Source organism: Acomys minous (assembly GCF_964271855.1).
Source record: "Acomys minous genome assembly, chromosome: 14".
Lineage (NCBI taxonomy): Eukaryota > Metazoa > Chordata > Mammalia > Rodentia > Muridae > Acomys > Acomys minous.
This window is the reverse complement of record NC_140496.1, coordinates 100,496,674-100,521,008: the sequence shown is the minus strand read 5'-3', so window position 1 is coordinate 100,521,008 and position 24,335 is coordinate 100,496,674. Positions and strand designations below refer to the sequence as shown.

Here is a 24,335-nt window from a genome sequence, read left to right as displayed (position 1 = left end):
TGGAGGACTAGAACCCTGCTTTTCTAGTGCTCAACCCATTACATATATGGATGCTCTGAAAGAAATGCATATGAGAAAAAGGTTCTATCAGTCAACGGCCACTGGTATCATTTCAGTATTTCCCCTTGTAAAAGTATATTTCTACAGTGTGTATGTAGTTAACCCAAATTTTGACCCACAAAAGAAGAATTGTTTAGTAAATAGTAAATACATGAGTCCATCATAATGTAATTACCAGTTTACTTTGTTATTCTTGACTGGCATGCGGCTCCATTGTAAGTTGAAAATAAAATGCGTTTAATACAACTAACTTACTGATTATTATTGCTTAACAAGAGTACTCATATTTGTGATCCTGTAATTGACAGAGCTGTGGCTCACTGTTACTGCCCAGCATTCCAAGAAAATATCAAGATAACTCCTGTTAGCTTAGAAGAGACAACAGTTCTAAAGTTCAGGGACAGTATCACGTGCACACCATCATAAGTTGAGAAGGCTGTATATGTAGAATGTACTTTTTCTTAGAACCACTGACCTACTTAGTATATAATGCCTTTTTAAATGAGAATAAGATTGTACATATTTCTAAGCTTATCTTTTAGTTTTGTATTTAAAGCTTTTACATTTTTCTTTTTATTCTCCGAACACACCAGAGACCAGAAATAGCTGGAATGCTATCTTAAACCAAAAATCTATGTAAATAATTATTTAATGCTGCTTAAATGAAGAAATATATATAAACCATCCAAAACTCCATCTCATAACTCTCCCATTGAGATACTGGTCAATATGACACTCAATCCAAGTCGACCCTCTTCATCAGAGGTAAGAAAACATGCCTATCATTGGTTTGGAAACAAAAAACTATAAGTGACAAAATGTTAGGTGCCGATTCTACCATGATCCTAACTTCCTGTGTCCCATTATCAGATTATGGGACCTTGCTTCTTGCATCTCTAACTTTCTCTAATCTCCTTTATTATGGTCAGCAATGATCTTATCACACTTTTTATTATTTCCCAGCTGTAAAGTCCTCCACACCGAGCTTAAATTCTGTAGGGCACAGGATTACTCTGGCCCATATTTTTGACCACTTGTCATCCCTTGCTTGGTTGTACTTTGTTAAACAACAGCCCTAATAGTACATTTTCCGCCCAATCTCTCCTGAAGATCTGAGGAAGAATGTGCAAGGATAAGGACCAGTTTCACTTTACATTCATGACCATGAGTCTCATGCAGAGTGTTTTCTGGAAGACATTCATGATATGTGTCACTCATGGACTTACTTTTAAAATTATTATTATTATTTTAGTTTTTCGAGACAGGGTTTCTCTGTGTACTCTTGACTGTCCTAGACTCACTTTGTAGACCAGGCTGGCCTCGAACTCACAGCGATACACCTGCCTGTGCCACCCAAGTGCTGAGATTAAAGGTGTGCGCCACCACGTCTGGCCTTGACTTACTTTTTTTGTGCAATTATTTTGTGCTGCCTTAAACTACCAACAACATCCTGTTCTTAATTTTAATCTAACCCAGTCATACTTTCATTTTTCACAAACCCATTTTGTTAAATTCACCTCTTCATCATGAAATTTATTAATTTTCCTAAACATACTTGATCTGATCGAATACAACAGCTGATACCATTAATCCTTCTCTTCCTTGATAAAATCCCTTACAATAGCTTGGATTTTTTTCTTTCAGTATCTTCTTATGTTAGCTTGAATTTTTTTCTTTCATTATCTTATGTTAGCTTGGATTTTTTTTTCTGTCTGTGGTTGTTCATTCTCAGTCATCTTTGATAGATCACTTCATCTGTTAGTTCTCTGTATTCTTTTTTTAATATATTTTATTAATTTATTCATATTACATCTCAATGGTTATTGCATCCCTTGTATCCTCCCATTTCTCCCTCCCTCCCATTTTCCCCTTACTCCCCTCCCCTATGACTGTGACTGAGGGGGACCTCCTCCCCCTGTATATGCTCATAGGGTATCAAGTCTCTTCTTGGTAGCCTGCTATCCTTCCTCTGAGTGCCACCAGGCCTCCCCATCCAGGGGACGTGGTCAAATATGGGGCACCAGAGTTCGTGTGAAAGTCAGACTCCACTCTCCACTCAGCTGTGGAGAATGTCCTGTCCATCGGCTAGATCTGGGTAGGGGTTCGAAGTTTACTGCACATATTGTCCTTGGCTGGTGCCATAGTTTGAGCAGGATCCCTGGGCCCAGATCCGCTTGTCATAATGTCCTGCTTGTAGGTTTCTAGGACTCTCTGTATCCTTCTATTTTCCCATTCTCCCATGCTTCTCTCACCTAGAGTTGCAATAAGATGTCCTCCCCTCTGTCCCACTTTCCTGGTAAGTGAAGACTTTCATGGGACATGCCCCTTGGGCTAGTGTTCAGATATAAATATTCTTTTTTTGTTTGTTTGTTTGTTTTTTTTGAGACAGGGTTTCTCTGTGTAGCCTTGGCTGTCCTGGACTCGCTCTGTAGAACAGGCTGGCCTCGAACTCACAGCGATCCGCCTGCCTTTGCCTCCCGAGTGCTGCAGATATAAATATTCTTATTCTGTGGTGGTCTCATCTAGCTTAGAGATTTGCTCTTGTTCTGTAGCGGCCTTATCCAGCCTATAGACTTTAATACCATCTTTATAAGGGCTTCATTTTTTTCTTCATTTAAGTCCTCCTTTCCAAATCCTATACCTTATATACATATATATTCAGTGACTATTTGACATCACTGTTTGGATGATCAATAAATGTCTGACTTAACGTATCTGAAGCTGGTTTTTAACCCTGCCCCAGAAACTTGTTCTGCTTCTCCTTTTCTAGGATGATGGCAAATGTTTTTTTCTTCTGATGCAAATTCTTTTAGCTAATACTTGATTATTCTTGCACACTTGACTATCCTTGACTTCCTAAATACTGAGATTACATGTGTGCCCCACCATACATAGCTTCTAATATGTGAATCTTGATTGAATTCTAGGCTGAAAATTTTTGAGGAAAATTTAACAATAAACTATGAATATAGATCAGATGCTAGTTGATATTACTAAACAACTAAATGTTTTATGTAAAGATAAAAATGTTAGAGAAATTCTTATTAAAGATAATGGATACTAAAATATTTAGGGATACTTGATATGAAATCATTGTGTCAGATATACTTTGTTCTGTCAAGAAAGAGAAAGAGAATGTGCCAGACATGGTAGTGCATACTGGTAATCCCACTAGGGAGACAAAGGCAAGAGGATCAAGAGCTAAAATGTATCACCTGTACAGTGAGTTCGTGGCTAGCATAGGCTATAGAAGACAGACAGACAGACAGACAGACAGACAGAAAGGATAGACATGGGAAAATGTTAACTTTTAATGTAAATTGTAGATACTTAAGCATCCATAATGTGTGTGTGTGTGTGTGTGTGTGTGTGTGTGTGTGTGTGTATTATGTGAAATGTGCCATGTCCTGTAGTGCTTCTATTAAAGCATGCATTCCCTTCCTCCCTGAAGGCTCTACTTGCTTTGCTGCTCTCTTATCTCCTGTTTGCTCATTCCCCCTCAAGTGTGTTTCCACTTTGAGGCCTTTCCCTCAGCTCTTCCCAGAACTCATTCTGTCTGTAATGTTGACATGACTGGTTCATTCTTTCCTTCAAGTCTTTATTCAGACATCAGCACATTTCTGCAACACTAATTCTTGTATTTAAAACTCACAGTTTCTCCATAACTTTATCTTCCCATTTCCCCTTACCCTGATATCATTGCATTTTCTAGTAATTACTCCTTTCAAAGAAAGTCTATAGTCTGTTTTATGCTTCTTAGCCAAGAATCCCTCACAAGACCAAAGTTAGTTGGAGACAAATTAAGTACTTCGTCTGGGTACAGAATTTAAAGAAACACAAGAATGAAGGAACAAACAAAACAAAAACAAAAAACAGTAAATCAAGGTTAATAACTTTAATACAAAATTTTAAAAATATAGTTATTTAAAAAATTCATAGTGAATAACTTGTAAAAGCTTAAAATAGCGATAAGATCTGCTGCTGTCATGTTATTAGCTATTTTGAAACCTAAAGCAGAAGGGTAAAATATGAGACCTATATACATATTCTTTTAATGTGTTCTTAAATGGTTAATGGTTAATATTGATGAGTTATTTGCTCTAAAGCCAGGAGTGTAATATTAGATTAAGGTGGTATTTTCTAAAAATAGAATATTTAACATATCTTAAAATATTTAAAATGTTCAAACTTTCAACCATGTTATACTTATAGAAAAATATTACGTGTATTCCTTTTAAACATGAAATATGTATTTGTTAAAGATAAGGTCATAATTAACTTTATATCCTAACTAGGGAATAAACTTTTAAATGTTATAATGTTGAAATGCAGCATAGTCACTGGTAATATTTTATCATCAAACTATAGGAGTGACTTAATTTGGTTTATAAAACAGCTTAAGGAAATCCTTCAGTTCAAGAACCATCTAATCTCATATAAAAAACTATTGATTTAATAACAGGGGTTACTCAAACATTTTAAAAAGATTTATCTTGTCTGTGTGTGTGTGTGCCATGAGCTCTCAGAGCTAAGAAGATAGTGTTAGATCATCTGAAACAGAAGTTACAGGCAGTGTGGGTGCTGGGAACCAAACTTGGACCCTCACCAAGAGCAGCAAGTGCTGTTAACTGCTGAGCTATCTCTCTAGACCCTTATTAAAATGTACTGTTATATTTAATAATATAATTACTTAAGTTTCTTTGAACTTTAATGTTCAGTGGATAGCAACCTTTTCTAGAACAAAGAACATAAGACCCTGCTATAATTATTGTTTTTGTTGTAGCAATCTAAATATCTTAAGTGGGGTACTAGAGATATAAAAATATGTCATTGATTTAATTTTAAGTAGACTGGTACAAGCACCAACAGGCTAAGCTAATAGTCAAGCCCCACATCAGGAATAGATTCTTCCTAGAGCCCTAGAGAACAGGGACCACAGTATTAGCTTTTGCATTGCCACTGTAAGAGAACAATCCCCAAGCCTCTAAGAGGTAGACAATATACAAAGGACAAGATTCCAGGAGGTCACTTTAACAAAATTGAGAATGTGGAATGGAGGTGAGGGATGAAAGCTAGCTATAAAAAACCCACCTTCTCCATTTCCAGCCTATGATAAGGGTCTCGAGAAGATGCTGCAAAGGGGTCAAAAAGAAGCCCATGACACGACTCAAGATACATGCCAAGGACATAGATGAGGAAGACAAGGCCTTCACATGGAATCAGGAAGAGGAGGAGCAGAAGAAATTCAAGGAGCTAAAAACCTAGGCTGCTGGGAAGGGCCTTCTGGCCACAGATGAAATTCGGAAGTCTGGCAAAAATAAGCTGTCCTTGTAGCCAAGATAGTGATGAATTCTCTGTCATTCCTATTTAAACATCTGGATGCCTTGCTATAACATCTTCTTGCCACCTAAGGCTAGAATAAAGTGCTATGCTGGAGCCTGTTGTACTTTGTAGTAAACTTTTATTTAGAAAGCACAGAAAGAAAAAAGAAAGGGGGTAGGGAAAGGGAGGGGAGGAAAGAAGAGAGAGATAGACGGACCATCTAATGTTCTTATTGGATGCTACAGGTAGAATGCTGTGTTTCAAAGATGTCGAGTAAACTGAACCAACAGATGAGTGCATACATTCTATGTTTCAATTGTGTTTATATAATTTAAAGTTATATAGAAAATAAATTGATTCTTTTTCTATTTTAGAAAAAAATTTAACTGGTGTTTTTCTTATTCAGTTGGTGGAACTTCATGTTTTTTATGTCCCTGAAGGATCGTGGAACTATAAATTAAATACTATTTCAATAGAAGTTATTAACAAATTTATTTCTGCTGGATTTATAAGGCAAGTATTTTGTGGTCATAAAATAATCTATTTAAAACAGAAATATATTATGTGGAAATTAAATATCTTCTAGGTGAAAAATACCTTATCCATATGATAGATCCATTTCTAGTTCAGTAAATGCTGTTAATAAGCAGTACTGTGTAAGGGTGGAGATATGGCACAAGGGTAGAGTGATGAACAAGATCCCAGATGCAATGATCAGTACTATAATAAATGTATAAGCCTTGTATCTTAAACATTGCTATAGGAACAGAAGTTACCTGGCCATAATACTACTACTGCTCAGAAAACCATGTATAGCCTGTTTATTACAAAGATTATACACAATTATAACTAACAGAAATTATCTAAAATTCCAAGCCAGTTGAAATGTGAACAATAGTTAAAGCAATCTGTTGACAGGGGTCTTTATAAGTATTTAAAAGAATAAAAATGTAGCTATGTGTGTATATATGCATATTTCACATTCAGACAGACATGACAGTGGGTAATCTGGCTGTCTGGTTTTCCCTTGAGTGTATCATTCCTAAAATTTCCCAACACTCTCCCCAGTCATTCTAATTTCTGTTCTGTTCTAGAACACATAAATAGTCACTATATTACAGTCCTGAGCTGCTGAGATTACTTAACAACTAAAAGTACTTACCACACAGACCCAGCCCACAGAGTTGTCCTCTGATACCTATGCACACCCATCACAGTACTATTCTTTGGAACAAGTATATTAATTCCACATCAAAGCTTTGTTTTAATTATAAAACTTAGATGTAGATTAGCAGAACAAACATTTTCCAGTACAAAATGCATTCATTTATACAAAGTTAAAGGACAGATTTTGAATCTTTTGTTTTGAAAAGTGCTTACTGGAAACTTTCAAACTTCCAGGCTGTATAGAAACATAATGTCTTAAGTTATATTTGATACATTAAATTAGTATTTACCTTTAAGTTAGCTGACTAAACTTGTTAATTCATTAATATGTTCAAATTTTATTTAAAACAATGTCATGGTATTTCAGAGTATCTCCTCAACTTACTTTACAAGCTCTGAGGGAGCGCCTTGGTGAGTTTCTTGGTGTAGATGCTGTTGCAGAAAAATTTTTATTTCTGAAATGCATTGGAAATAATTTAGCTGTGGTAAGTTTTCTTGCTTTTTTTTCCTTCTAAGTAAAGTCTGCATTTTCAAATTACATTCCTAAAATGCTTATCAAGGCAGTTCCTTTACCCACTATGAGATAATTGAGGACAAATTCTAAAATGTTTGCAATACTTTTTTCAACAGATATTTGTTAACCTTTTACTGAATATAGAGATAAATATGGAATCTGTCCTTAAAGTGGTATAATGGTAAAGGTAAATTATATAATATGAGTAAATTGAATGTCATATTTTATATAGTGAGGAAAAAGGTTTCTGAGTAGAAGAGGGTAGGTTGGGGATGTTGAGGAAAAAATGGTACTCAGGCGTGGATCTCTAAAGATAATATTTGATCTCAAAAAGAATGAAGGGTTAGAAAAGATTTCTGAGCCAAGAAATAGAATGATAAGAGGAGCAAAGAAATCATGCAGCCAGGAAAGAACGAATTATTACCTTGTTATATTAACTGTATCAAACAGTGGGGAGGGGAGAGTAAAGAACCAATTATAAACTACATTTTTGAATGTCTTGAATGCCAAATGAATGCTTAATGATTTTTTCTGAATCCTTGGAGTTTTTGAGCAAAACAATAGCAAGATTAGATCCTTTAATAAAAATTACTTGGCCTTCCTTGAGAAGTGACAGCTATTATGGGCACAAATTCCAGTGAGTTATACCATCTGAGACAGTCACTTAATCCTTTATGCTGCCACACACTGTCTGTGAGTTACAGATGATGTTCATATCCATCTAGTGATATTGAGGTTAGCTGGGCTCATTTGGTACTGCACACACAACAGTGCCAGACACACGCTGATGCCTGTGCAAATGATCACCGTAACCACTAATAGAAGACATAGAACTTTGCTTATGTTGGTTCTGTGAATGAAACTAGGATTAGATCATGCATTCTCTGTGACCTAGCCAAGCTGCTTTTTTCTGTATATGCTGTATGTCTTCCATGGAAAAGCACAGAAACATAATTGACAAATGTTATCAAATATTTAATTTTTTCTTATGTATTCAAATCTAGGTGAAGGAAAAGCAAGAATCAGAACTGAAACTCAAATCATTTGCTCCTCCATATGTATGTACTATGATCTTAAAATTATACCAATTTTAAAACTTAAACGTGGATTTTGTTGGTTTTGACCTTTAAAAAATTTCCTATGTTTTAGGCTCTTCAACCAGAATTATATTTGCTTCCTGTAATAGATCACTTAGGAAATGTTTATTCAGCATCAACAGTTACTTTAGATGAACAGCAGAGTAATAATGATGCTACGGAGATTAATGGAGCAATCCATAGACCAGATAGTGTAACTTTGTCAAAGGATGAACCTGGAGATCCAAGTTTGTCGGAAAATACTTGGAAAGACTATACAAATCAGGAAGAAGGTGATTTCAATTAAAATGGGAGAGACAAAGAATTTCTTATATATATAGTAAATTTGAGCAATCACACCTATATTCAAATTTTGGGCAAATTTTACCTTACAATAGAGGCAAGATACAAAGAAAACTATAGTTCAACTGGGACTTAAAAATGGACAAGTGGCCGGGTGTGGTGGCACATGCCGTTAATCCCAGCACTGGGGAGGCAGAGGCAGCCAATTGCAATGAGTTCGAGGCCAGCCTGGTCTACAAAATGAGTCCAGGACAGCCAAGGCTCCACAGAGAAACCCTGTCTCAAATAAATAAATAAATAAATAAATAAATAAATAAATAACAAGTGGGAAACAAAAACAATAAAATACTCTGTTAAAAAATGAATTGAGGGCTAGGGAGGCAGCTCAGGATGTACTGTGCTAGGCTTGCAAATATAAGGCACCACATTCAGTCCACAGATCCTGTCTAAAACAAAACAAAGAAAGTTAGACAGGATGGTATGCACTTGGGTTCCAGCATTGAGGAGGCGGGGGCAGGTAAATCCTTGGGATTTTTCTGGCCTGCCTAGACTGACCTACTCTGTGAGCTCCAAGCTAAGGAGAAATCGTATGTCAAAAACACAACAGAGTGATCTGGAGAGATGACTGACTCAGAGGTTGACTGCATTTACTGTTCTTGCAGAGGATCTGAGTTTGGTTTCTACCCTGCAGATCAGGCTGATGATAACTACTCATATCTCCAGCCCAAGAGATCTGATACCCTGTTCTGCTACCCATAGGCACCTGCACTCGTGTACATACCCACACAGGCATACATCATTAAAAACAATCTAGGTCTTTAACAGCACACATAGGAGCATATGGTACTTGAAGAAGGACACCTAATAGTGACTTCTGGTTTCCATGTGTACATGTGCACACACACCCATACGTGTAAAAGTCATTATAGTCACCAGATTGTGATTGTTGTCTCAGAGGCTTACTGCTGAATACTCTCACGCTTTCTAGTTCTTTCTGAAATCTGCCTGATTGGTTCAGCTCAGCTGTTCTTGCTCAAAACTCCTCTCCAAGGTGACTGATTCAAACTGGCTTCTCTTGGCTTCTCACTGAAATGCTCTGCTTGGGAAAACTGCCTCTGAATTTCATGAACTGAACTCCACTGCACTCACTCCTAACTGCCTGTTCAACTCATCTCCACTGCACTGCTGTGATCTGAACTACCAGGAACTGCACTGCACTCATCTGCACTGACTCCCCACTGACTAACTTCAACTGCCTCTCAAGTCACTTCTCCTGTGCTGTTCTCAGGAGAGTTGGGTCATATCCTGCCTCTAAATCAGTCAGATCTTTCTCTGATTTGCCACTTTGTGTTCTCCTCAATTAGATGCCACTTTCAAACATGACTGCTTCCTTTTTTTTTATTTTATGACTGCTTCCTTCTATAAACTAATATTACTTTCAATTTTTGGGATTAAAGATGTCTACTAAGAGCATGTCTGCATTCCAGCTGAATCACATAGACCTAGAAAGTCTTTGGATGTGATCCCTTGCCAGAGCAGCCATGTTATGGATTAAAATTCCTCTACACATATACACTGTTGTACCTACATACACACACATGCACACAAAATGGCAGATAAAGAAAATGCCTTAATTAAAACTAATGCTACATAAACAAAGCTGCTTATAAAAATGTCACTTGAACATTTTTATTATATTTCATGGGCAAATAAGTTGTACAAGGAAAAAACAGCTATACTACATGTAAGTGAAGTGCATCTCTCCCAAACTAATGAAAACATCCATTACAGCTGTGGGATATTGCTTTGTAACTATATTGCTTGTTGCCTCAATTTATTCTACACCAGATATTTCAAACATCAATTCCTTTAATATTTGCTGCATTAATTTATACTATTTGTTTATGTGAGATAGATATTCAGTTAGAATCTTTATCTTGGCATGTCTCGCTTTTCATTTATGGAAATCACCTAAAAACTAAGGGGAGAAATTAAAAACATTCACAGTAAAATCCAAAATTTTTTAATAGTTCAAGGTACCTAGTGAAGGTACAACTGTTCTCCATACATTTTTGAGTTGTGTCAGATTTCACAGTCTACATGAATTACGATAACTGCACATAACTTTTTAAAACTTCTTAGGAATGTTAAATCACACAAATTCCTCATAAATGTAGTTATTTTACATTTATTTGTATGTCTCTCTGTGTGAAGGTCAAAGAACAACTTGCAGGAGTGGGTTTTCTCCTACCACACTGGTTCCAGGAGTTTAAACTCAAGTCTTCCATCCTGCCAGCCCAAGACGTGGTTCTTAAATTGGATTGATTTTGGGTTCTCTTCTAAAAACAAAACAAAACCCCATACAGTTCAAATGAGATGTTAATACATGCCTGTTCTTTAAAGTTCCAGAAACTGTAGCATGTATCAAGAGTAAAGATTAATAATGATTCTGCTACCCAGAAGTAACTTGTCAAAGTTTTTATATGTATGTGTTCCAAACCTTACTGAAATTATGGCTTGAGTGTAAAATGTTTCTGTAAGGATCATATATTTGAATATTTGTCCTCAGCTGTTTGGTGCTGTTTTAGGGAGCTTGTTGAACCTTAAGGCCATTAACCTATAGGGGTGGGAGGAGGGATGTCCTCCACAGCTACATGTGTGAGCACCTGGTCCTCAGCTTGTGGCACTGTTTTAGAACACTGTGGAAGCTTGGCTGTGAGGCCTGATACACAGACATGGGGACATAGGTGCATCAGGGCTTGATGTTTGTAGGTCAGCTCACTTCTACCACAAGCTCTTGGCTTCTTGGCCACTTCCATGTAACAAGCAACTACCATATACTCCTGCCACAGGAGCCACAGCCTCCTCTGTAACCATGAGCACTACCAGGTCTTCCCATCCGTGAACTGTGCATCTTTCTGTTTCTTCATTTGGAAATTTTTGTTAATAATATGGGTTTGGGTAATAGCCATCCACACATTTGTGCTTAGTCAATATGTTTTTGAAACTTTTCAAGCTGCATATTTTGACTCACTCATTTTATTTGGATGAGTCATTGTAATGTTGCTATGTATTGGCATAGCAAGAAATTTTCACTTGCATTTCTTTTCATCCTACAAGAAGAAATTTATAGTAAATGAAGTATTACTTTGTTTAGTAAACAAAGATATTTCTTGAAAATATTCTATGAGTCTATTTTGTATAGAAGAAAAGTTCTGAAATCATTTCTTTTCTTCTGATCACCCTGTTCAGTTTCCTTCTGAATGTGAACTATCCTTATTGGAAAAGCATGGTTGGTGAGAACATGCAAAAGTATGTTTGACCAGTGTATTAAAAAGGAAGGAAGGAGCCGAGCGTGGTGGTGCACGCCTTTAATTCCAGCATTCGGGAGGCAGAGGCAGGGGGATCCCTGTGAGTTTGAGGCCAGTCTGATCTACAAAGGGAGACCAAGACAGCCAACCCTGTCTCAAAAACAAAACAACAACAAAAAGAAGAAGAAGAGGAGGAAGAGGAGGAGGAGAAACAGAACATCCCCAATCTGAAATTTGAAGTCCAGTGCTCCAAAATCCAAATACCCCAAATTCTGAAACTTTTAAAATGCTGACATGAATACTTTCAGAATGCTCCCTTCATACAATGTTGATATGGATGGAATTTTCAGGATTTCGTTAGTGGGAATTTATTCAAACATTTTACCCTCATATCATGAAGAGAGAGGGCGAACATGTACATAAACTTGTATTTCTGGAGAGGTGCATAAGAATTTAAGAACTCTGTGCCAAGCTAAGGAGTTCAGTGGACAGTGGAAGCCACCTGGAGTTTGAAACAAGAGTGTCGTGATTGAATGTCAGTCCTAGAGACAAAATTTAGGGAACAAGAACAAGAACAAGAACAGACTTGGGCACTGCAGGCCTAATCTAGGAAAATGACGGTTGGGATTGAAATCAGATCTTGAAGTCAGGGCCTTGTTAGGTTTGGAGAGTGTGCTCACCACTGTGCCACTTTAAAGAGGAGGAAATGGTGAGGTCATACCTGCTCTGGCAGTGCCAGGACTTGAACTGTGTTCTATTAAAGCCAGTGCTTAGAGTACTGAACTAGAGGCATTCTGAATTTTCACCATTGACTGAAAGTGTTACATACACTATTAGCATGCTGCGCCTTCACATGACATTTCTATGCTTACATTTCTCTTAACTTTGTCACATACAACTCTGTACACATCTTAGTTTCACAGTAATCCCCTCTTCTGTGAGTCTGTATATTTTCACAAAACATTTTATCATTTTACAAGAGTAAATATGGAAATAGGCCTTTTGTTATGAAGTTGTGTAGCTAGTTCATGTTGCCCCAGATGATGCTGTGCATTGTTGGTAGGAATGACAACTGTGTGCACCTTACAGTCCTACCAGAGTGGACCCACAGACCTGCTAGACTTGGCATAGTCATTCCTGGCGTGTGTGGCAGGAGTGAGCACAGTGGTGTTTTACTATTACTTTTAAGCACCTGTTATATCCAGTTTTGATTCATTTAACATTAATTAGATCATCTTTAAAACTCCTGTTTTCTTGCCTTTGCCAATGTCAACTGGGAAATGAGTGGTAGCTGAATTAAAGTAAAGTGATACAGTTTCAAGGTTTAAAAAAGTTTTTATTATTTTATTGTTTATATGTATTGGTGTTTTGCCTACATGTATGTGTACCACAGTCATGCAGTGTCCAAGGAGGCCAGACTAGGGCATTGGATCCCCTGACATAAAAATTAACAGATGGTTGTGAGCCACCACCATCTCTCCACCTCTCAGAATTCCTATTTTTAAAAGAGAGATTTTATAAATAGAAATGTATATGAAATAAAAGTTTTCTTGTGTTTTTCATACCAGCATTTTCTTTTTAGTTTTTTTAAGGGTTGTTGTTGTTATTATTGTTGTTGTTGTTTTGAGACAAGGTGTCTGTGTGTAGCCTTGACTGTCCTGGACTAGCTTTGTAGACAGCCTCGAACTCAGAGAAATCTGCCTGCTTCTCCCTCTGCCTCCCAAGTCCTGGGATTAAAGGCATGTGCCACCACTGCCCAACCACCAGCATTTTCTTAAGTAGGTTCCTCAGAACGTTATTTCAAGAGCATCTTTAGACAAAAGGTTTTATTATGGCTAAGCTTAATAAAACCTAACGTATTTCCTCTCTTAGATTCATGTTGCACACAAAGAAATATTGCAGTACCATGTATGCACATGTGTGTGTTTGTGGTGTTATTGTTGAAGGTTGGTGATCTTTTATTCATATAAACTACTATTTTTTAAAACTCATTCTGGAAAATGTGGATTTGTATTTGCAAAGTTTGTGAGATTAGGTTATATGTGTTATAATACACAACATATATATATAATATATAATACCTATATATGTTATAATATATATCTGTATGAAAACAATGCTTATTTTACTATTTTTCTAATGTTTGAATTTTATTTGTCATTGCATGAACATAAACATCAGGTGAGGAAAACCAGACTACATCAAATCACCTTGGAAATTCCAAGTTGCCAGGATCATTGGAAGAGTCAAATGGGTTTTTGGGGAAACTAAAAAGGTAATTAGTACAAATGGTGATTACACATATCCTAATCTGGGGTATAAAGAAAATAATGTATTTATACAACAATTTAGATTACAGTCTATTTGAATTAAACAATTGTATGAACAAAATTATATTCACTAAAGAATTATGTTTCTAAAATTTTTAATCATTTTTAATTTTACCATAGATCATAGTGATGTCTTTACTTTTCATATTAAATGTAGTTTGAAAGAACATATGTGGCCCAGCATGATTCAGGTTTTTTGTTTTTGTTTTTGTTTTTTTAAACAAAAAAACAGGGTTTCACTATGATGCCCAAGCTAGTCCTAAAGCCCTGGGCTCAAGCAGTCTTCTGCTTGAGCCAGGGAAAAACTTAAGACTATCTATGAAAGCCACCCACCCATCTTGCTTTAAGGTTAACTTTAAATGGTTTTTTGAGACAGGGTTTCTCTGTGTAGGTCTGGCTGTCCTGGACTCACTTTGTAGACCAGGCTGGCCTCAAGTTCACAGCAATCTGCCTGCCTCTGCCTCTTTAGTGCTGGGATTAAAGGCATGCACTGCAACACTTGGCTAACTTAAAATATTTTTAAACTTCAATTTGTGTATATATACTATGAATGTATGGATAGTAATACTCATAGAATCAGGTTTTAATATGACTTTCAAATCTCTTGTTCTCTTTTAAGTCCCTTTCTTTGGAAAGAAGATAATAATGAGGAGGAGGAAGAGGAGGAAGAGGCAGATGGTGATACAGCCATCAATAGAATGCAGGCCAAACTGGTGTGATATTAAAATTTTTACTTAAATATATCACTGCAACATAATATAGAGAACTTAAAACTGAGCTACAGAGTAAATATGTTTTTATTTATAATGCCATAAATATATTCTTATAATATCAGCATGGTCACTGGTGATTCAATTTTTGTTTCTGCTTTTGTGAAGAGATAATATGCCCAAATGAGTGGGATAAAAATGTTAAGATCACTTTCTTAAATGTTTTTACTTGTTTTTAAGGTACTCTAACCTTTGTCAGTTTATTAGATAATTTGTAATTTATAATGCTGTTAAATGTATTTAATTAACTCAGCTCTTTAGAACAAATTCCTTGAGACTGCTGTCAGGTAATATAATATTGGTTGATTGATACGCCCACTTCTCAGTTTCTAGCCCTGTGGGTTTGGATGTGCTGTTTGATGTGGTCAACAGCAGTCTAGAGGAGCTGGTGGACACTATTTACATCACCAGTTCATTCTGAAGAACTAAGAAGAAATGGAGAGATTTTGTAAATATCTGCAGCATGAATTTAGGACATTATTAAGATGCTAGAAATACTATAATAGCTAGCTATGGATATTTATTACCAGCCACTATCCTAAGCATCTACACATATTGATGCATTTAATTCCCATTTCCTCTACAAACAACAACAAATCTTATGAGGTAGATATGATTATAAATCCTGGTTGTTAACTTAATTGGACTGCAATATGCCTAGGAATTAGCAAGCACATTTCTAGATGTGTCTATGAGAGTGTTTCCAGAGAGATAAGTGGGGAAGATCCAACTTAAATGAAACCCCCATGCTCCAGCATGCTGGGGCCGTACAGACACCAGGGGAGGAAGAGGAAGTCTACCTAGCAGATATTCTTGTTCTAGTGTCTGGCCACTATGAAGTAAATACTTTGCTGGGCCACAGTCATGCGGCCATGGTGTCTGCCCCATTCCAGGCACACTAATCACGGAGAAAGACAGCTATGGACTCAGATCTCTAAAAGTAGTGCTGAAATAAGTCTTTCCTTCCTGCAGAGATTATCAAATACAGGCGATTTCAGTGGCTGAGCAGTTCTTTTCTACTAACTTAATTCAGTGGAATGCTCATCTTGGCTATTAGCCCTCAAGAAATCCCTCTTCTTTCAAAGCACATTGCTCACTCTTTCAGAAACTGTACCTGGGCATGATACCCACCTCCAGTCCCCTGTACTTTTCGTTCCTTGCTTTTGTACCCTCTCATCCAAATTTTCTTCCTCTTGGTGGAGCGCTGCTCTTCTAGGATGGAGCAGAGTTGACGCGGCTAGGCTATGTGAGTTTAGTGTTATCTAATAGAAGGTGTGAGTCTGACTCTACTCAAACTTGAGCTCCTGGCCACACTGTGGGCTACATTTGCAGGCAAACTGCAGGATTCTGTGATCTTATGCTGTACATGTAAGTTATCTGAGTTGTTTGGTTTGTTTGTTTGCTTTTGGGGGGAAGGCTATATAGAGAAATTCTAATTTCCATTATAGAAACAAAACAAAATGTAAGACTTGTTTGATTTCAAAGTAGTAACTAGTAAATTAGAGAATTAAAAACCTAGCAGAATTGAAAACAATTCAGGATCTATAAAAGTAATGAGAGAAACATCAACATGGTGAGGCTTAATTAACAAGAACAGGTAAATATATGAAAATTAAGAAAATTGGTGCAAGAGCTAGCAAGATGGCTCAGCAGGTTAAGACACTTTCCATCAAGCCTGGTGACACTAGGATTCAATTGATGGAAGAACTGAGTCCTTCAAATTGCTGTCTGACCCCCACAGGCATATACCACACAGAAAATAAGTATATAGATGCCAGCAGGAAAAGGAAGGAAGGAAGGAAGGAAAGAGAAGGAAGAAGAGGAGGAGGAAGTAAGTTGAGAGAATATAAACACAAAAGAGGGAGGGTAGATAAGAATAAGATACAAAACAATATGCTAACATTTTGAAGATGCAGTAGACTCATCAGTTGTCTTAGCAAGTATAAATTCCTCAAAATTGTCTTGGTTAAAAAAAAAATCAATAGCCATCTTAAAAACTTTAAGAAGTTACAAAGTGAGTCCAGGACAGCCAAGGCTACACAGAGAGACCCTGTCTCAAAAAACCAACCAACCAAACAAACAAACAAAAAACCCAAAAACTTTAAGAAGCTATTATATAGAACCACTAAGACTAGAACTCTCAAAAAGAAATCACACTTGGAAAAAAGAAGATGGATTTTTAAAGCTTTTGTTATACTGTCTTCAAAAAATGTCCAGATAATAGTGAAATGGAGAGATAAGACATAAGACAGACTCTCTAGCTATCAATAGAGAGTTAGGGCATTGGTGGTATGCATTAGCAAACATGTGCAGACAAAATAAAAGGCTGCTTCCTGCTCTCAGCTTGTTCATTCTCATGCCTGCTGCAGGTGGGTGAGAAGGAGCACGTCACCCTACCAGACCTTATTGATTTTCCTGCATTTCCTTCTCCACGAGTCTCAAGATTGACTGATACCTGTCTATTAAAAATTGAGAGTAAGTATTTGTGACATCATGAGTGTAGATATTTCTGTGTGAGACAAGGTTAGCCATGTTAACAAGGAATTATTGTGTAATGGCAAAAAAGCTTCAATTTATGAGTGTTTTTTACACCTATGGCGATGGCTGGAGGGAATGGTTATACAACATCGTAGTAACTTGTGCTACCTAATTGCTCACTGACAGTAGTTAAATAGTAAAATCTGTTATATAGTTTACCATAACAAAAATATAAATTATATTAATGTTATGCTGGTTACAGTGTATAGTTAGTCACTAATATCATTTCATTCTCCAATACACATTTCCATGTAAGATAATAAGTACAATAACTTTGGGCCCCAAGTAAATTAACCAAAAAATAAGAAACTAAAAAATGAAAGAATGACTTAACCCTGACTACCTACTTTTTACGCGTATATGTAAATGCAGAAGAACTATGCTATTTTACAAATCCATGCAAATCAAAATGTTTCCTTCATACTTTTTATAGTGGTAAGAGCAGAAAGAAAAACACACATTTTAAAGTAAATTTTATTCTTGTTGTTTAAATACTTTCAGGTTTTTAACTGTCTTTTGGGATATGAACCATCTTTTAGCTTTTCAGAATTGATGAGTATGGGTTATAATCTTCCTAGGAGAGAAGATTATTAAACAAATGAAACAAGTAAAAGAAGAAAGAAAATATCTGGAAAATATTAGAGAAGAACTAATTAAGAAGGTTGAAAGCCTATTTGAACAAAATAAATCGAAACGATATCATGGTAAAGTTTATTACCCAGATTTTATAACTAAAGAAAACTTATCCTAAGTTCTACTAAATTGATACTTTCAGCATAAATATACAATTATCATTAATAGTTACTGTTTCACTTGTTATAGTTACAATTCAATACTTGATTGAAGTTTGTTCAACATAGAAAACACAGTCATTATTCAATTTTTATATGATAAATGCTTTGCATAATATGGCTTTGTAAATTAAAACTCAAATATTTTTGCCACTAGAACTTATTTTTAATTCTTCAATAAGTATTTATATGCTTAGCAGATTTAGACACTGTTGTAAGGGCTGAGGAGATAGTTATAGGCATACACAATCACTTCCCTACCATTGGAAGTCTTAGGGGCCAATGGACAAATGATAACCAAGTTAAGAATATATGTACTTCTTGCTTAGGGCCGTTGTAAAGAAACTGCACAATTGATTGGATAGGAATTTGAAGGAAGAACACTTAAATTGGGTGAAAAAAAATAAAAAAGCTTTGCATAGAGAGTTAGATACACTAGGATCCAGTGTGCTTCTTGACTCTATGCCTTCTGCCATGCGTTTCCCTAGGCATCAACCATCTTTTTCCTTCCTTGGCCTCCTGAGCAGTTCTACTCCGCTCACTAGGTTGCTTCCCACAGGTCATTCAAGATCACATACCACGTCCTCTAGGAGCCATCTTTGAGTCTTTGAACTGCCCTGGGCTTTTGGGATATATGTGCCTCTCTGCTAATATGAATGCATGAAGAAACTTGAGAGGAAAAAAGTCATTTTCTTGCGATAAAATCAGAAGCAGCATGGCTAGGCCTAGTAGGAATGAATGAAATATGAGCAAGAGTGAAGAAAGTATATTATAACAGTTTGGGAAATGTTAAATGATTTGAGAGTTAAACGATTTGGGGTTGCATTTGAGGATTGAAAAGAAAAGTCATATATGGAATTAATTTATAGAAAAATACCAAAACAGCGCTAAAAGTGACTGAAGGCCACAGACCATTTCATAAACTCTGACCACTGTGTTTAAGAATACTGAATTGGAGGCTGGAAAGATGGCTCAGCAGTTAAGAGCACTGGCTGCTCTTCCAGAGGTCCTGAGTTCAATTCCCAGCTACCATATGGTGGCTCACAACCATCTATAATGTGATCTGGTGCCCTCTTCTGTCGTGCAGGTGTACATGAGGATAGAGCACACTATGTTAAAAAAAAAAAGTATTGACTTGTTACCTTAGAAGCAGCAGCAGTGGCTCAGCCTTGATCAATGCTGAGATAGTCAAATCAACACTGGCCTACATGTCACAGGGACTAGATTCCAACACTGGATCAGTCTGTTATTTGGGCAAGTTTTTCCATTTTCTTGGACTTCTTACTTTTTCCATATCTAAAATGGAAATTATGAGTCACTTTTTACTTAAAAGTAACACACACAGACACACACTCACGCTCACATTCACACACTCACACTCACATTCACACACTCAGATATTTAGTGATCCTGCTATGTGCCAAGTATTGTTTTAATGACTAAGAATGCAGCAATGAACAGAATAGACCTGGTCCTGGCCCTGCTGAGGAACAGGCTCCCAAACAGTAGGAGTCTGAAAATAAGACGATATCAGCTAGTGATGCACATTTTAAAACGCACTGTTGGGGCTGGAGCGATGGCTTAGTGGTAAGTGAACCAGATGCTTGCTCTTCCAGAGGATCCAGGTTCAATTCTCAACAGCCATACAATAGCTAGCAATCACCTGTAACTCCAGCTTCAGGGGATTCTGGCCTCTGTGGGCAATGCATACGCATGGTGCCCAGACATACATGCAGGCAAAAAACCACTTTGAAGAAAAAAAAAGCATAGTTAAGAGTAACACATCAAGGGCCTTTATCTAGGATTCCTAGGAAGGCATTTCTGAACAGATAACTAAATCAGATTAATGAGACAGGCAAGTAAAGAAAGAACAGTCTGGATAAGAACACCAGTACACATCCAGGTGAAGAGACAAGGATGGCCTGTGGTATTCAGGCCTGAAACAAGGCCACTGTAGCTAGAGCATGCTAAATAAAGTGAAATGCAGAAAACAAACAACAAAACCCAGAAAACCCAAGTCAAAGACATTGGATTTTATTCTAAGTAAGGTTAGAAGTCATTGGGGGATTTTAAGCTAGGTATTTACATAGTCTTAAAAACATTTTAGCACCAAGTGTGGTGGTACACACCTTTAATCCCAGCACTTAGAAGGCAGACACAGGCGGATCTCTGAGTTTATAGCCAATCTGGTCTACACAAGTTTCAAAACATCCAGGACTACAAAGAGAGAGACCTGGTCTAAAAAAAATAGGGCCTTGTAGTAAAACTGTCATGTTTAAGCCCCAAAATTATAAAAAAGAAAATTTTAAAATGAAAGTGATATATTCACCGTTGTGTGGAGTAAAGTTTACAGGGTCAGAGGGACAGCTCGGGAGATAGTGCCTATTTCAAAAGGAGGGCAGTACTGACTGTAGCTGTAGTGCCACACGTGGCAGCGGACACATGGAGAGTGGTCCTGTGCTGGCAGCGACACCAGCAGAAGCTGCTGAGATTGGATAGAAGGGCTTGGAGAAACATCCAAGATCTGAGCTGAAGTTCCATGCAGCTGTGGGGCTCCCCAAACTACCTAAAATGTAGAGGTTTTCATTAAGTTTCCATTTTCAGTTCTATGATAATCTCAAAGAAATAAACACAGGGGTATTTTGGTGACACCCCACTATGCTGACTGTTTGTATTTACACTTTCCTTAGTACTGAAATCATTTCATTTTCTCAGCAAAGAGCCTTGGGCTGAGAAGTTGCCTGTAGGAATTACTTTTCTCATCATTGTGACAAAATACCTGAGAGAAGCAACTGGAAAGGGAATCAGGGTTCCCACCTCATGTTAAGGGGTAAATTCCAACCCAGTGCAGACGGCATGTGGAGGGGCAGCCTGTCGGGCTAGGCAGGAAGCACAGAGGGGAATGCTAGGGTCCTGCTGGCTTTTTGTCCTCCTTTCTTTTTATGGTACGCCATCACTCACATTCAGGATAGATAGGCCTGCCATCCTCAGTTCATCCTCTCTGGACACGTCAAGGACACACGTGGAGTCATGCCACAGGTGATTCCAGGTCCAGCCAAGCTGATGATGAAGACTAACTACCACACTACACTACAGAGCATGAGGGAGATGCTTAGAGTAACTAATAAATGATGACCGTGAGTCCAGCTGCTTCCACAAAACAAATCCATATGGTGGCTGAACCAATGAAATAGCCTTAGCGTTTATCATATCTTTCAGAAATAATAAAAATAAATATACATTGGTATGTATGGCATTTAAATTTTTTTAAAGTTTTATCTTTATGTGAATACACATTCAACTGTGTGAATATATGTGGGCACCTGCAGAGACCAGGTGACATCACATTCCCTAGAGTTAGAGTTAGAGGTAGTTATGAATTTCCTGATGTGGGTGCTGGGAACTGAATTCAGGTCCTCTGGAAGAGTAGCACATCTTCTTAACAGCTTAGCTTTCTCTACAGCCTCAAAGACATTTCAGAAAGTCTGCTTAAAGAAAAACCTGGTTATGGTTCATAGATGTATCGTTACTTTAGTGTATTTCTGAGTGTTTTGGTTACTTATATATTGTGTAAAGAGACAACATGACCAAGGCAACTTACAAAATAAAGCATTTTTAAAAAGACAATAAATTACATGCATGCAGAACACTGTACATGCAACAAATAAATAAATGTTAATAAAAATGATAAAGAATTTAATTAGGGGCTTGCTTACAGTTTCAAAGGGCTAGTTCATCATCACCACGGTAGGAAATATTGCTGCAGGCAAACAGACATGGTGCTGGAGCAGTAACCGAGAGCTTACATTTGATCCACATGCAGGAGAGAAAGAGAAAGAGAGAACGAGCCCAGGCTCATGGACTTTTTTTTTTTTTTTTTTTTTTTTTTTTGGTTTTTCGAGACAGGGTTTCTCTGTGTAGCCTTGGCTGTCCTGGACTCACTTTGTACACCAGGCTGGCCTCGAACTCACAGCGATCTGCCTGCCTCTGCCTCCTGAGTGCTGGGATTAGACCTCAAAGCCAACCCCCAGTAACATTCCTCCTCCAACAAAGCCACACCTCCTAATCTTTCTCAAAGAGTTCTACCAACTTCAGACCAGGTATTCAAATATATGAGCCTTAGGGGCCGTTCTCATTCCAACTGCCACATTCTACTCCCTAACCTCTAATAGACTTGTAGCCATATCATAATATAAAATGAACTTAATTAAACTTCAAAATTCTTTATAATCATTCACAGTCTCCATACTATTTAAAAGTCCAGTGTCTTCTGAGAATCAAGGCATTCTACTAAGTATAACTATCTGTAAAAAAGCAAATTACATACTTCCAGCCAACAGTAGCACAGAATATATTGGGGGGGGGGGCTAGTATTGTGGGGCTTTCTTGGATCCCGCTTGAGGTTTAATTAAGACATGGAGACATCTATGCAGCTTAAAGCTGTTGGCCTTTTGCTGGGGCAGTCTCTCGGCTAGCTTCTAACTTGGCCTTGCTCCTCTGCTGTTGCATTTCTCCACGAGGTTCTCACCACTGCCTGGAGGAAGCTTGCTTTTTAACATGATAACCGCAGGGAATCACCTTTAGGGCAGGTGAGGAAGGACAAGCATGTACATATAGAAAGCTGATGATGGGCCATAGAGAGGACAATACCAAATGTTCCGCACTTAGCTCTGCAGGCACAGGATTTAATAATTGAAAATACTGGGACACACCTTCATACCATGTGGTGGAAAATCCTCCCAAGAGGCAGGGGAGGGGTAGGGCATGATGATCAGAGACACTGGGTCACAGCCTTTCAGAAACTGACCTCATGTTTGCTTTCCTTACACATTTAAACATAATACTGGTATGAAAACAAGGGATGCCACAAAGTCCTGCCATGCACTAGCTCTCACGTGGCAGGTTTACTGGGGAGGGGGTATAGAGAGGCTGCCTCTGGGCAAGGGTAGAGGAAAAGAGGGGAGAGAGTTGGCACTGGCTCTTCATGAGGGATACAGTGCTTGTGCATGGGGAGGATATGCTACTCATGGAGTATCCTGCTGTTGCTAGGACCCTAGGGCAGCCAGTGGAGAGGCAAGGTTGCTAACATTTACAGTAAGAACCAGTTCTATTGGCTGATAAACAGAACTTAGGGCTAGGACCTAGAGAAAGGATCTGCAATAAACATAAGGATAGATTCTATTGGTAAAGGACTTAAAATACATGGTGCCCTTTTCAAAGGGAAGTATTCTATTTATTTATTACAGGGCTTCAGCGTAAACAATGCTCAGGATTTTGGCAGGGGGAGGGTCCAGGTAGATGTTGGCTCCTAGTAGAACAGCAAAAACTCAACAGGTTGACTTACCACTTTTCATTCTGGCATTACAGGTGACTAGGCATCTTTAATTTCCTTCTTTTGAATAGGCCCATGTGATTGACAGTCCTGGTTTCTCCAATGCTTATTTTAAGCTGTACTTCCTACATCCATTACCAACCCTAAAGGAAGGAAAGGGAGCAAAGGAGAAAATACTGGACCAAAGCAGGCCAATCAACGAATCCTTAACTCTATGTCTGATGTCAAAAGGCTTAGATAGATGGCTCTTAGGATCTCAACTCCTTCCAGCCTTGCTGACTGCAATGCACTTCTCTCTCTCTCTCTCTCTCTCTCTCTCTCTCTCTCTCTCTCTCTCTCTCTCTCTCTCTCTCTCTCTCTCTCTCTCTCTTTCCACCCCTTGTTTGCAGCTCTCAGCAGACATCCAACATCTTGGCATCCAGTGCAATCTATGCTTCACTTTTGCTTTTGCTTTTTTTTTTTTTTTTTTTTTTTCCCTTTCAAGACTGGGTCTCTCTGTGTTCACTTTGGCAATCCTGGACTCAATTTGTAGACCAGGCTGGCCTTGAACTCACTTTGATCTGCCTGCCATTGTCTTCCAAGTGCTGGGATTAAAGGTGTGTGCCACCAGGCCCGGCACCACTTTCACAGCTTCACATATGGCCTCTCTGGGCCTCCATGCAGTGAGTCCCCTGCCACACACCTGACCTCGGCAGCTCTCCCTAAACATGGAGGAAGATTCCACAACCACTTTACTCCTGTATCTTTGATTCTAAAACCAGAACCATGTGGATGAATCTGCCACGTTCTTGCTTGGGTCAGAAGCTGGTCCCCTTCTTAAT

At 37.9% G+C, this 24,335-nt stretch overlaps 1 protein-coding gene across 12 annotated transcripts in view; it reads left to right on the top strand.

Annotated features, from left to right (window-relative positions):
* The window catches only part of SPATA1 (spermatogenesis associated 1), a 40,400-nt gene that overhangs the window by 4,118 nt on the left and 11,947 nt on the right, over positions 1-24,335 (top strand). For 11 of the 12 annotated variants that reach the window (XM_084756270.1, XM_084756265.1, XM_084756264.1 and 8 more), the window contains 9 exons: positions 654-825; positions 5,789-5,895; positions 6,917-7,034; positions 8,068-8,121; positions 8,213-8,432; positions 13,935-14,028; positions 14,703-14,796; positions 17,223-17,328; positions 17,970-18,095. In XM_084756270.1, coding sequence (XP_084612396.1) covers positions 790-825; positions 5,789-5,895; positions 6,917-7,034; positions 8,068-8,121; positions 8,213-8,432; positions 13,935-14,028; positions 14,703-14,796; positions 17,223-17,328; positions 17,970-18,095 — 955 coding nt within the window. In that variant the 5' untranslated portion in view covers positions 654-789. The remainder of the gene's footprint in view (positions 1-653; positions 826-5,788; positions 5,896-6,916; positions 7,035-8,067; positions 8,122-8,212; positions 8,433-13,934; positions 14,029-14,702; positions 14,797-17,222; positions 17,329-17,969; positions 18,096-24,335) is intronic. The other variant, XM_084756271.1, reaches the window with a different exon arrangement.